The following is a 15,000-nucleotide window of genomic DNA, read 5'->3' as shown; positions in this document are numbered from 1 at the left end:
GTTTCCATGGGAATGGCTTCAGACCAATGAGTGAAGCGGTTGATGACGGTAAACATTCATCTATAAGAGTAAACACGATCCTTGATAAAGATAAATATAAACAATTATTTTAGATATAGTTTCAACGACAGACTTCAGGAATTTCAGAAAGCGTTATAGAGCTCTGAATCTTTTGGTTAAATAAGTGAATTGATTCAAGATTCATTTTTTGTGTCCACAGGCTCCCAGTTTGACAACTGTTGGCAATATCAGCCACGTTTACCAGTTTGAGCTCTCTCTCTCTCTCTCTCTCTCTCTCTCTTTCTCTCTCTCTCTCTCTCTCTCTCTCTCTCTCTCTCTCTCTCTCTCTCTCTCTCTCTCTCAAGTTGTATAACGAATATTCTGTTAGGAAATTAAGAGTTTCGATGGTGCATCTCCGCACCATTGTAGGCTACTGCCTATAGTTCAGGATTGTTTGATTTCGGTGTTTCTGCAACATTGTTGACAACTTTGCCATATTTTTAGTAAATTGGAACTTAACACTGACATCCAATTAAAGCAGCAAGAGGGACAAAACTACAAGAAATTTTATATAAATATAATTGTAATGTCCTTTTTTTTTCTTTAACTATTCTCGCGCGTATACTAGGGAACGTTTTTGACCAGCTTAATCAAGGATCCTCACTTTTCGTTGTTTACATAATCACATCATATAGAATTGTCTATAGACTTTTCATAAGTACGTCCAAAGTTTTTAAGACTCTCTCTCTCTCTCTCTCTCTCTCTCTCTCTCTCTCTCAACTACTTTAGGGCAACAAGCATCAAATTCTTTGGAACATCCGGATTTGAATTGGAACCACGGATAAAATCCTTAAATATTTTAAAGAATTTGATTAAGTTGGACTTATGTCAGCACAGGTACACTTAAACAAGGACTAGTTTAGACCTCTGGACACAGACATGTCTATGTAAAATTCAATAAAAAGAAAAGCAGGAAATGTAGGTAAAAAAGCACAGGTATAAACAGTTTATAATGTTTTTTTGTTAAATAGAATATTTGTTTTTGCTTCATATTCCACCGGTGGACAGGAGTAATTGCCTCGTTAGTTATGCCTTAATTTGTATTGAATAATTTCATTAGTTAAATTATTCGTAACGGTAATCACCTCATTATATATGGCATAAGGCTTACCTGAAGAGCTATTGACTCTTCGTCTGTTATTCGAACTCTCTCAAGCAAAGGTCGTTACCCTCAGTTTTGCTCAAAGTTGGGGAGACGGAGAAACACGCCTTCAGTGTTACATAAATATAAAGGTTTTCAACTTACTTTTGCTGTATTTTAGTTGAAATATTCATGATGACGACAAATAGTTCATGTGCAAACTACATCCGGTTTTAATTTTGTGAATTAAAACTGATTTAAAGTATTCCACGTGTCTATTACACTAACTCTTTGCTAATGATTAGCAAGCGATGAAATTTGTGTCGAAGATGTGATTAAAACTCTTTGTGTTCCAGAGAGTTTTGGCACATAATCTCATTTTCGTTTTCATCTCGTGATAGTTATATGTGTTATCTTGGAAAGAGAAATGGGAGGTGAAATATGTCGAATTTACCCTTGTAACATGAGAAAGGAAAGTCGAATCTTTATTTATGTATGTAATAAATTGGGTTTAATACATATAGAGAAAGGAAAGTTGAATATGCATGTCTACATACATGTGTGTGCATATATGTATGTAGTGCATGTACGTATGTATGCAGGCATGGGTGTGTATATGCAGTAGTAACTATACTCAACCTTGATGCATATTGCGAGTTTATTTATTTGTTGAATATCATAAAAAGTCCCACAAATTTTGCGAATCAAGCGTAAACAGCTATTACGTCGAAAGGGGGAGTGATGATGTGGGTGGTACTGATGAGGGGTTAGTGTGTGAAGGAGGAATGTTCTTGGGAGATATAACTTAAGGCTGAAGACTTTAGTAATTTACCCTCCCTAACTCCGTTTTGATAGGCGTGTGTCTGTGTGTTTGTGATTCGCATAACTCAAAGATTATTCGACCCAATAGCGTGAAATTTGGTTGGATAATTGTCCATGATCCAAGAACAATTTGATCAGATTTTGGGAGTGATTGGCTAAAAAATCAAGTTCACGAAAAGGTGAAAAACGTATTTTTGCCATATCATGGTCAATTTTTATCTGATTGGCATGAAACTAGTGTCAAAATGTGCAAAATTCAATTGGCTATCATGTGATGTACAGCATGATATAGTAGTGGTGGCATTGCCCCTCTTTATTTATGCTAGTTTGTGATTTGCATAACTCAAAAACTATTTGACCTAATCTCAAAATTTGGTGTGATGGTTGGCTATGATCCAAGGGTAATTTGATTATATTTTGGAAGCGATTGGGTCAAATGTCAAGGTCAAGGTAACGAAAAGATCAAAAACGTCTTTTTGCTATATCGTGATCAATTTTTATCTGATTTCCACAAAACCAGTGCCAAAATGTGCATAATTCAATTGCCTATCTTGAAATATACAGGATATAGGTGAAGGTATGCTCTACCGAGTTCTCGTACTAGATAGCTTCTTGAACTTAGTATCTTCCAGGTATATCACACAATCCCCCCATTGTGCCTTGAGTTTATTATCGCTATAAGAACTTAGGAATAATCTTAATTTCTTGTATATCAAAGGTTTTTTATTCACAAATTGGGTGAAAAATTATGTGTAGCCATTTTACAATAATTTGATTTTCAAGTTCTAATCTTATTTGCTGATTAGTCCAATGATACTTTCTGCAATGGTTAGCCTACCTATAGAATTATGTTAAAAGGCTCAAGATTATTCAATTTTGGCTTCATATCCTGGTTTCATTGCCAGAAAGGTCATTTGGCACCAAGGTGCAACCATAGATATATATGGAAAAAAAGTTTTTAATGTTGACAGCTCTTGATTTATTGGCACGAATATAACTAGCAATTTGTGAGTGCAGTGTGACGGGCCGAGAGAAAGGTTAGGACTCAAAGGCAGGAAGCAATCAACTGAGTAGTTTATTATAGAACACTCTCCTTTATATACAAAACCTCGAGGCAACAGGCTTTTTCATGTTCACAAGACAGACAATGTTACAGAGGAAAACCAGAGGCATGATTATTCAGGTTCTTTTTAGTGCGAGGGAAGAGCGCAGATACAAGCATAATATACAGTATACAAAATAATTTATGTACGATCGTGTGACACACGGTTGGTACATGGCTCCCCCCCTAAAAATGACATACTGTACATGTTAAATAGGGCGCCCTGATCTAGAGAGGCGAACTGTAGGCGGGTCATTTGGCAGAAGATAAGCAGGTTTTAGACGATCAATGGAGACCCAGTCTTCTTTGCCACGAATGTTTAGTAGAAATGCTTTCGGACTGCGTCGGGTCACAAGGAAAGGGCCCCTGTAAGGGGGCGTTAGCGATGGCATGCTAGTGTCGTTGCGCAGGAAGTCGTGCGTTGCAGAGTGCAAGTCTGTTGGTATGTGATGCTTCGCTGGGGGCTTGTAAGTCTGGCGGCATGGAGTAAATTTTCCCACGACGTGACGTATGCGCTGGAGATCGTCGGAGTAGGTTGTAGAAGGAAAAAATTCGGCAGGGACGACCAACGGGTCGCCATACACCATTTCAGCTGCCGAGACGTCGAGGGCGTCTTTAGGAGTTGTCCTTAGTCCTAGGAGGACCCAGGGAAGCTGAGTAAACCAGTTGCAATCCTTGCAGCGGGACATCAAAGCTGCTTTGAGGGTGCGATGAAAACGTTCAACCATTCCATTGGCAGCGGGGTTGTAGGCCGTTGTCTGATGTAGGGTGATGCCCAGGAGATTCGCTAAGGATGTCCACAATTGAGAGGTGAAAGTGGTTCCCCTGTCAGAAGTAATATGCTCAGGGCTACCAAATCTTGAAATCCATCCAGAGAGTAAGACAGATGTACATGATGCGGACGTTGGAGTTTCCATGGGAATGGCTTCAGGCCAACGAGTGGAGCGGTCCATGACGGTAAACAAGTAACGATATCCTTGTGATGTGGGTAGGGGGCCTACAACGTCGACGTGAATGTGTGCAAAACGACACTGAGGTTGAGGAAAGGTGCCTACTCCTGAATCCGTGTGTCGATGTACTTTGGAAGTTTGGCAAGAAGTACAGGCGCGGACCCAATCCTTAGCATCCTTAGAAATGCCGTGCCAAATGAACTTTGCCTTCAGCAGCTGTGCAGTAGAACGGCACGAGGGATGTGAAAGGCCGTGAATGAAATCAAACACCTGCCGTCGCATGGGAGCAGGAATCCAAGGTCGCGGTCTACCAGTACTGACGTCACAGAGGAGGGTGGTGTTGGAGTCTTCGAGGGGAAAGTCTTCCCAACGGAGGGACGTGCAGGATGTCCTACATGCTTGATACTCTGGATCCTGTCTTGGGCTTCAGCCAGGGCGTTGTAATCCAATCCCAGTTGAACGGCAGCCAACGTGTTTCTTGACAGGGCATCGGCAACGGGATTCATTTTCCCAGGGACGTATTGAAGGGTGCAATTGTATTCAGCCACGGCGGAGAGATGTCGGCGTTGACGGGCGGATCAGGCGTCAGACTGTCGAGTGAAGGCGTGCACCAGAGGCATGTGGTCTGTGCGAATGACGAAGGGCGTACCTTCTAAGAAATGATGAAGGGCGTACCTTCTAAGAAATGACAAAAGTGACGGACAGCCAAGTGCACCGCCAGCAATTCTCGATCGAAGGTAGAATAACCCGATTCTGCCTTGGACAGTTTTCTGCTGAAGAAGGCCAATGGGCGGGGCGAGCCATTGACCACCTGCTCGAGTACTGCACCAATAGTGACGTCGCTGGCATCGGTGGAGAGAAGGAGAGGGGCATGTGGGATAGGAAAAGTGAGAGCCGCAGCAGTTGATAGGGCCTTCTTTGCATTGCAGAAGGCCGCTTCTTGAAGGGGACCCCACTTCAGGTCCTTTGGCTTGCCCTTGAGGGAGGCGTAGAGGGGAGCAAGAGTGGCGGCAATGGCTGGCAGAAAACAGTGATAATAGTTGATCATGCCCAAGAATTCCTGCAGAGCTTTGATGGTCGAGGGCACGGGAAAGTCCTGAACGGCTGCTACCTTCTCAGGGAGGGGGTGGACTCCTTCAGGAGTGATGCGGTGCCCTAAGAATGACACTTCGTTGGCGCCAAAGGTACACTTGTCGTACCGGACTACAAGGCCGTTTTGTTGCAGGCGGTTGAGCACGATGCGCAGGTGATGGAGGTGTTCCTCTTTTGAGGAGGAGAACACAAGTATGTCGTCCACATAACATACACAGAAAGGGAGGTCCCCTAAGATGCCATCCATGAGACGTTGAAACGTGGCCCCAGCATTACGAAGGCCAAAACCGGAGTAATTGAAGGTGTATGGACCAAACGGAGTGGTGATGGCAGTCTTGGGGATGTCTTCTGGGTTCATAGGCACCGATAATACCCCTTCAGGAGGTCGAGCGTAGAGAAAACCTTCGCTTTGTGCAGGTAGGAGGTCACATCGGCAATGTTTGGGAGGGGGTAGTGATCCGGTTCTGTTTGCATGTTCAGGCGCCTGTAATCCCTGCAAGGACGGAGGGAGCCGTCTTTCTTCAGAACGATGTGTAAGGGTGATGACCATGGGCAAAGGCCCATTTCCTCCATTTTGACGAACGTCTGTTTGGCGGCTGCCAATCGTTCCGGTGCCAGACGTCTGAATTTTGCGAAGACTGGGGGTCCCGTCGTCTTGATATGGTGATAAATACCGTGCTTGGCAGGAACCGTGGGCGTTTGGCGAAGTTCTGGACGGAAAACTTCTGGGTACGACGTGAGTAGGTGGGCGTAGGCATCCGTGGGTGCGCTGATGTGGAGAGCCAGGTTAGAGGGGGCGGGTTGAAGAGGTGTCGACAAGTACGAGCCTGCGTTGACCAATCGTCGGTGGGCGACATCGACCAGAAGGTGGAAATGAGAGAGGAAATCCGCACTGAGGATTGGCAATGTGACGTCAGCAACGAGAAACTTCCAATTGAATTTACCGTTTCCGAACGATAATGTGAGGTTCTCGTAACCGTAGGTGGGTATCGCAGATACGTTGGCAGCTACCAAGTGGACGTCGGCAGATGTAGACAGACTAGGTCGTGCCTTGAAGAGTTTCCTTGGCAAAAGAGAACGACAAGCACCCGTGTCTACCAAAAATCGCACACCCGTTCCGGCATCCTGTAAAAAGAAAAGATTAGAAACACGGGAGGCCACCACTACGAGCGATGGCCTACTTACACATTTTTTGGCCACTGACAATCCTTGGCACATTTCTTCACGGTTGCCCCGAATCTGAAGTGGTAGTAGCAAAACTGCGGTGGATGGGAGGTAGTAAGTGGCTGTAGAAGTCGTTCGTTGGGGCGCGAGCGATTGGTGGGTGGTGGGCGGCTTTGTCGCTGCTTCGGCACGTCACGGGGTAGGCGTGTATGTCCTACGGCATTCATGTCAGCTTCGGTTGATGTTGAATAGGCATCCTTTTCGTCAGGGGTGGAGGCGTTGATGGAGGTCTTGAAGTGGCTGTCCATAAGGGCGTCGGCTTTGGTCATCAAGTCCTTTATGGGTAACCTATCGACATCGGGTATGGCAGCGCGTATAGGTCCGGGTAAACAGCGTACCCAAAGGGCACGAAGTAGGTTCACCTCACGAGGAGAGCCGTCTGCGGTAAGTTGAAGGCGAGCGATACTGGTCATTTCCCTGAGGTCAAGCGAAGCCCTTTGGTCCCCAACGGTTGTTGCGAGAGCTGAAAAAGCTTTGCTATACGGGCGGCTGGCAACGGCGAGTACTGCTGCAGAAGGTATGTTTTGAGGGCATCATACGCTATTGGGATGTCTCCTTGTTCACAAAGCCAGTCGGATATTTCTGGGAAGGTGTCTTCGGGTATCGCTGCGAGAACATAATCTGCTTTGGTGGTTGAGCGAGTCACGCCCCTGATGCGAAACTGGACTTCTGCGCGCTGAAACCAAGCAAACGCCTCTCCGTTGGCAAACGATGAAAGTTTGAATGGAGCGGCCGTAGCGCCAACTGCCATAGAGTCCGCCATAGTACCAACGATGGAGGGGCGAGGGGGTGGGGGTGGAAGGCGGTGGAAGCGAGTCGACTTCCGGGGTCACCAATGTGACAGGCCGAGAGAAAGGTTAGGACTCAAAGGCAGGAAGCAATCAACTGAGTAGTTTATTATAGAACACTCTCCTTTATATACAAAACCTCGAGGCAACAGGCTTTTTCATGTTCACAAGACAGACAATGTTACAGAGAAAAACCGGAGACATGATTATTCAGGTTCTTTTTAGTGCGAGGGAAGAGCGCAGATACAAGCTTAATATATACAAAATAATTTATGTACGATCGTGTGACACACGGTTGGTACAGCAGAAACAATTCAAACTCTGCAATTATATAACATTCAAACCTGCTGTGCACTCGTTCTTTCGTTTGGTCGTCAGTTTTCAGTTAGTCCTATCCAGGATTACTGGAAGGGCTGGTTTCCTGGACCTATTCCATCGTGGAACCCTGCATCCTACAGGACTTACTAGATCTGTTTGTCATATACATTCTTAGGTCTTAAGAGTATCACTCATCGAACTCTGTGTTTATTGTAGAATCCACATTATCGAAGCACTTGGAAATCAAGAAAGTCTTCAGTCTCCTCTTGAAAACCTTAATATCTTCAGTCTTTCTAGTGGGAGCATTCCATATCTTACATCAAGCTTTAAGTCTATTAAACATAATCAAATACCTTTTTATGATCGTACAGTCGATGTGCAATAATATTTCTACTTTTGATTTAATTTCTATTTTGTGTTGATGCATATCAAGTGAAATCTTAGAGATTTGAATTAGGAAAGGGTTAAAAAAAAATAATGGTAAGTTTTATTTTTATTCCATAAACCAAGAAAGAACTGTTGCAGAGATTAATAATTCTAAACAATTGGTTTTACAAGGGTAAATCTCAAGCATATTCCCATTTAAGATTTACAATTTAAGATGCCGAAGATATATTTACAAATTTCCTTTTAGACTTGCTTTTCTTCTTTTCTTCAATCCTCTATCTTGCTGAACACTTCTCATTAAACTGAAAAAAAAAAATCATTTCAAATTCAATATCAATTCAAGTGAACAACTGGACACTCTCACACCTGTCGTCACGTAACATCCTATGTACGTTATACCACAGAATAAAATCCAGTATCTGATATCTGATTTCCTCAGACATAATACTATTGTTCCTCTGGGGAAAATGTTTGATCTTTGGGATTGGGAAAATAAAAGTTCTTTTAAACAACATTAGACAGAACAACATTTAGTTGAGTCTTAAGTTGCCATTGCACGATGAAAAAACTCGGTGATTTTGAACGGAGAATGTGTCCTTCATGTGTGTGCATATCTATGTTTAATTGCATACATTTCAAAATCCAAAACCTTATTCAAGATGCTAAACTATGTGGCAAAAACATATCATACCTTGTTCCAAAGCTTCTGCAGCTTTTCCAACAGCTGCAAAAGATAAGAGAGTATCAATCAAAAGCTTGAAACTGAGTAAATATGAATGACACTTGTGGAAATATTACAAAACATCTAAGATAAGGACAGGGCACAAAAGAATATTCAAATAAAAGAGAATAACATTCGTCATGAGTAATTAACAATAGACAAACTCAGGGACACACTTGAGTTGGAACTTCTAAACGTGCTGAAATGGTTTGGTTATCGTCGCGATCACATAAAGTTTACAAGTCATGAACAAATATAATAGATTGCTTTGCTCTGAGAATTTAGTCTGTCTCACACGCTGACCAATCTACCCTGTCCGGCATTGTGACGACGGAAACTGTTCAATGCACATGTTGTTTTTGTACAAGTTTATAAATGTGCCTATATGTAGGTTACATATGTGTGTGTGTGTGAGTGTGTTCTAAATCTTAAAGGAGAGACAGTTTATACTTTTGAAATGAGGAAAGTGTAAATGAGTGTATTTTGAATCTTGTGTTTCCAATCAGGAATTATGTGTGTACATTTTGTGGCATTAAACCTGCTGACTGGGTCTGGTGCCAATGATGTTTCCGCTGACTCTCTGTCTGTTTGTATGAGTTTACATGTGGATACCACAACATTTATCTGTGTATAATTGGGCAGCCTCTATGACACATGCAAGATGTTCGTCTGCTGTATGTAAATGTATATATATATATATATATATATATATATATATATATATATATATATATACATATATATATATATATATATATATATATATATATATATATATATATATATATATATATATATATACATATATATATATATATGTATATATATATATATATATATATATATATATATATATATATATATATATATATATATATATGCATCATCATCATTATCATCATCTCTACTTACGCATATCTACGTAAAAGGGCCTTTGTTAGATTTCGTCAGTCGTCTCTATCTTGTCCTTCTAAATTAACATTCCCCCATTCATCTTCTCTTATTTCACGCTTCCTAGTACTGTAGTGATTGGTCTTTAATGTATTTTAGTGACACGTGGAGTTCGATTAAATATTTGGTAAACTAATCCTTCTTGGGGATTGTAGAGAGCAACCCCAAACTATCTCCTTCTGCCCCTCACCATGACCTCACCCACATATGGTACTCAAATAATCTCTTTTATGGCTTCATTTCTAATCCTGTCCTGCCATTTAACACCCAATATTCTCCCGTGGACTTTGCTCTCAAATCTGCAAAATCTGTTGGATACTGTTTCATTGTCATACCACGACTGGTGTCCATACAGTAACACTGATCTCACTAAACTGATATATCACCTGAGTTTTATATACAATTTTCAGGCTATTTTAAATCTTTTCTTAAACCTTTTTTTTAATGACCCTGTATTAGAGATCACAGTTCCAAAAGATATTGATTCCAACTCATTAATCCTTTATCATTTAAATTATATTTTATCTTCCATTCCATATTCGGTTCTCATCATTTCTGCCTTTCTTCTATTTATCTTGAGCGTAATCTCAAATGATATTTCATGCATTTTGGTAAGCAATCCTCGCAAGTTCTATGATGTGCTGCTAATACACACGCACATACATAGACATGAACATATACACACGTACACACACATATACAGTATATATATATATATATATATATATATATATATATATATATATATATATATATATATATATATATATATATACATATATATATATATATATGTGTGTGTGTGTGTGTGTGTGTGTGTGTGTGTATATGAGAGAGAGAGATATTACTTATATGAGTAATAGGCTGAATATCTAGTTTTACTCCTTCCTACAATAAATATAGACTGAATTTATTTTTCATTAGTGTGAACGATTCACAAAAGTTGTTATCGGCAATAAATTAAACCTGCAATCAAGAGGCTTTGATGCAACTTTCAATCGTAGGTCAACTATTGACTAAAAATTGATGGATTGTTGAAGAATAGTGAGTGTATCTTCACCACAAAAGGACCTTTGCATATCATTTTTTTTTTTATTCGTTCCTCCATTCTTAAGATTTTTGCCAACTGAGTGACAAAGGAACAGAGGTAGACATTACCTACTAATGATTTTATTAGAAAATACCGAAACTCTAGTAACAAATCACATTAACTTACCTTTAGCAGCCTGGAACCCACTGGAAAAGAGAGAACAAAATATTAGAATATTTCTCTATAAACATTTTGTTATGGTTTACTCGTTAACTTATGAGATATATACCCAGTTCAATAATAAGAATTTTGGAGAAATTTCCTAAGAATTATCATTGAATTTCACACCTCCCCAGCGACCAAATGTCACCGATATTTCACTAAGATCAAATGCATATAAATAGAAATTAAAAGTTCAATTGCAGAATTACTTACACTCTCCTCTCCAGCCCCCTCTCCAGCCTCTTCTCCACCCTCCTCTCCGGCAGCAACCTCTGCGGCGCCTAGTTCACCCTCCTCTCCAGCAGGAACCTCTGTGGCGCCTAGTTCACCCTCCTCTCCAGCAGCAACCTCTGCGGCGCCTAGTTCACCCTCCTCTCCAGCAGCAACCTCTGCGGCGCCTAGTTCACCCTCCTCTCCAGCAGAAACCTCTGCGGCGCCTAGTTCACCCTCCTCTCCAGCAGAAACCTCTGTGGCGCCTAGTTCACCCTCCTCTCCAGCAGAAACCTCTGCGGCGCCTAGTTCACCCTCCTCTCCAGCAGAAACCTCTGTGGCGCCTAGTTCACCCTCCTCTCCAGCAGAAACCTCTGTGGCGCCTAGTTCACCCTCCTCTCCAGCAGCAACCTCTGTGGCGCCTAGTTCACCCTCCTCTCCAGCAGAAACCTCTGTGGCGCCTAGTTCACCCTCCTCTCCAGCAGCAACCTCTGCGGCGCCTAGTTCACCCTCCTCTCCAGCAGAAACCTCTGTGGCGCCTAGTTCACCCTCCTCTCCAGCAGCAACCTCTGCGGCGCCAAGTTCACCCTCCTCTCCAGCAGAAACCTCTGTGGCGCCTAGTTCACCCTCCTCTCCAGCAGCAACCTCTGCGGCGCCTAGTTCACCCTCCTCTCCAGCAGAAACCTCTGTGGCGCCTAGTTCACCTTCCTCTCCAGCAGCAACCTCTGCGGCGCCTAGTTCACCCTCCTCTCCAGCAGAAACCTCTGTGGCGCCTAGTTCACCCTCCTCTCCAGCAGCAACCTCTGCGGCGCCTAGTTCACCCTCCTCTCCAGCAGAAACCTCTGTGGCGCCTAGTTCACCCTCCTCTCCAGCAGCAACCTCTGCGGCGCCTAGTTCACCCTCCTCTCCAGCAGAAACCTCTGTGGCGCCTAGTTCACCCTCCTCTCCAGCAGAAACCTCTGCGGCGCCTAGTTCACCCTCCTCTCCAGCAGAAACCTCTGTGGCGCCTAGTTCACCCTCCTCTCCAGCAGAAACCTCTGCGGCGCCTAGTTCACCCTCCTCTCCAGCAGCAACCTCTGCGGCGCCTAGTTCACCCTCCTCTCCAGCAGCAACCTCTGCGGCGCCTAGTTCACCCTCCTCTCCAGCAGAAACCTCTGTGGCGCCTAGTTCACCCTCCTCTCCAGCAGCAACCTCTGCGGCGCCTAGTTCACCCTCCTCTCCAGCAGAAACCTCTGCGGCGCCTAGTTCACCCTCCTCTCCAGCAGAAACCTCTGTGGCGCCTAGTTCACCCTCCCCTCCAGCAGAAACCTCGGCGGCGCCTAGTTCACCCTCCTCTCCAGCAGCAACCTCTGCGGCGCCTAGTTCACCCTCCTCTCCAGCAGAAACCTCTGTGGCGCCTAGTTCACCCTCCTCTCCAGCAGAAACCTCTGCGGCGCCTAGTTCACCCTCCTCTCCAGCAGAAACCTCTGTGGCGCCTAGTTCACCCTCCTCTCCAGCAGAAACCTCTGTGGCGCCTAGTTCACCCTCCTCTCCAGCAGCAACCTCTGCGGCGCCTAGTTCACCCTCCTCTCCAGCAGAAACCTCTGTGGCGCCTAGTTCACCCTCCTCTCCAGCAGCAACCTCTGCGGCGCCTAGTTCACCCTCCTCTCCAGCAGAAACCTCTGTGGCGCCAAGTTCACCCTCCTCTCCAGCAGCAACCTCTGCGGCGCCTAGTTCACCCTCCTCTCCAGCAGAAACCTCTGTGGCGCCTAGTTCACCCTCCTCTCCAGCAGAAACCTCTGCGGCGCCTAGTTCACCCTCCTCTCCAGCAGAAACCTCTGTGGCGCCTAGTTCACCCTCCTCTCCAGCAGCAACCTCTGTGGCGCCTAGTTCTCCACCCTCCTCTCCAGCAGCAACCTCTGCGGCGCCTAGTTCACCCTCCTCTCCAGCAGCAACCTCTGCGGCGCCTAGTTCACCCTCCTCTCCAGCAGCAACCTCTGCGGCGCCTAGTTCACCCTCCTCTCCAGCAGCAACCTCTGCGGCGCCTAATTCACCCTCCTCTCCAGCAGCAACCTCTGCGGCGCCTAGTTCACCCTCCTCTCCAGCAGCAACCTCTGCGGCGCCTAGTTCACCCTCCTCTCCAGCAGAAACCTCTGTGGCGCCTAGTTCACCCTCCTCTCCAGCAGAAACCTCTGTGGCGCCTAGTTCACCCTCCTCTCCAGCAGAAACCTCTGCGGCGCCTAGTTCACCCTCCTCTCCAGCAGCAACCTCTGCGGCGCCTAGTTCACCCTCCTCTCCAGCAGAAACCTCTGCGGCGCCTAGTTCACCCTCCTCTCCAGCAGAAACCTCTGTGGCGCCTAGTTCACCCTCCTCTCCAGCAGAAACCTCTGTGGCGCCTAGTTCACCCTCCTCTCCAGCAGCAACCTCTGTGGCGCCTAGTTCTCCACCCTCCTCTCCAACAGCAACCTCTGCGGCGCCTAGTTCACCCTCCTCTCCAGCAGCAACCTCTGCGGCGCCTAGTTCACCCTCCTCTCCAGCAGCAACCTCTGCGGCGCCTAGTTCACCCTCCTCTCCAGCAGCAACCTCTGCGGCGCCTAATTCACCCTCCTCTCCAGCAGCAACCTCTGCGGCGCCTAGTTCACCCTCCTCTCCAGCAGCAACCTCTGTGGCGCCTAGTTCACCCTCCTCTCCAGCAGCAACCTCTGTGGCGCCTAGTTCTCCACCCTCCTCTCCAGCAGCAACCTCTGCGGCGCCTAGTTCACCCTCCTCTCCAGCAGCAACCTCTGCGGCGCCTAGTTCACCCTCCTCTCCAGCAGCAACCTCTGCGGCGCCTAATTCACCCTCCTCTCCAGCAGCAACCTCTGCGGCGCCTAGTTCACCCTCCTCTCCAGCAGCAACCTCTGTGGCGCCTAGTTCTCCACCCTCCTCTCCAGCAGCAACCTCTGCGGCGCCTAGTTCACCCTCCTCTCCAGCAGCAACCTCTGCGGCGCCTAGTTCACCCTCCTCTCCAGCAGCAACCTCTGCGGCGCCTAGTTCACCCTCCTCTCCAGCAGCAACCTCTGTGGCGCCTAGTTCTCCACCCTCCTCTCCAGCAGCAACCTCTGTGGCGCCCAGTTCACCCTCCTCTCCAGCAGCAACCTCTGCGGCGCCTAGTTCACTCTCCTCTCCAGCAGCAACCTCTGTGGCACCTAGTTCTCCACCCTCCTCTCCAGCAGTAACCTCTGCGGCGCCTAGTTCACCCTCCTCTCCAGCAGCAACCTCTGCGGCGCCTAGTTCACCCTCCTCTCCAGCAGCAACCTCTGTGGTGCATAGTTCTCCACCCTCCACTCCAGCAGCAACCTCTGTGGCACCTAGTTCTCCACCCTCCTCTCCAGCAGCAACCTCTGCGGCGCCTAGTTCACCCTCCTCTCCAGCAGCAACCTCTGTGGCGCCTAGTTCTCCACCCTCTTCTCCAGCAGTAACCTCTGCGGCGCCTAGTTCACCCTCCTCTCCAGCAGCAACCTCTGCAGCGCCTAGTTCACCCTCCTCTCCAGCAGCAACCTCTGTGGCGCCTAGTTCTCCACCCTCCTCTCCAGCAGCAACCTCTGTGGCGCCTAGTTCTCCACCCTCCTCTCCAGCAGCAACCTCTGCGGCGCCTAGTTCACCCTCCTCTCCAGCAGCAACCTCTGTGGCGCCTAGTTCTCCACCCTCCTCTCCAGCAGCAACCTCTGTGGCGCCTAGTTCTCCACCCTCCTCTCCAGCAGCAACCTCTGTGGCGCCTAGTTCTCCACCCTCCTCTCCAGCAGCAACCTCTGCACCTACTTCTCCACCCTCCTCACCAACCTGCCGAACCACTCTCTGAAAAAGGAAAAATATATTAGTATTATCGGAAAATCAAGCTGTTGGCGGGTATGATATAATTCATATATATATATATATATATATATATATATATATATATATATATATATATATATATATATATATATATATGGATAAATATCAACACAACATCGTGCTCAAATAGAAATAAATTTCTAGCTCATACTTGGGATCGAACGCTATATTTATATATATAAACATA

At 45.8% G+C, this 15,000-nt stretch overlaps 1 protein-coding gene across 1 annotated transcript in view; it reads right to left on the bottom strand.

The window, feature by feature from the left end:
- LOC137619446 (golgin subfamily A member 6-like protein 2) overlaps positions 1-15,000 on the bottom strand; it is a 58,637-nt gene that overhangs the window by 39,788 nt on the left and 3,849 nt on the right. The window contains exons 3-5 of the mRNA XM_068349504.1: positions 14,057-14,774; positions 10,713-10,732; positions 8,516-8,548 (exon numbers count right to left, since the gene is read on the bottom strand). Coding sequence (XP_068205605.1) covers positions 8,516-8,548; positions 10,713-10,732; positions 14,057-14,774 — 771 coding nt within the window. The remainder of the gene's footprint in view (positions 1-8,515; positions 8,549-10,712; positions 10,733-14,056; positions 14,775-15,000) is intronic.

The sequence above is a fragment of the Palaemon carinicauda genome, chromosome 26, assembly GCF_036898095.1.
Source record: "Palaemon carinicauda isolate YSFRI2023 chromosome 26, ASM3689809v2, whole genome shotgun sequence".
Taxonomy (NCBI): Eukaryota; Metazoa; Arthropoda; class Malacostraca; order Decapoda; family Palaemonidae; genus Palaemon; species Palaemon carinicauda.
The sequence above is the reverse complement of the archived record's forward strand: the minus strand, read 5'-3'. Positions and strand labels throughout refer to the sequence as shown.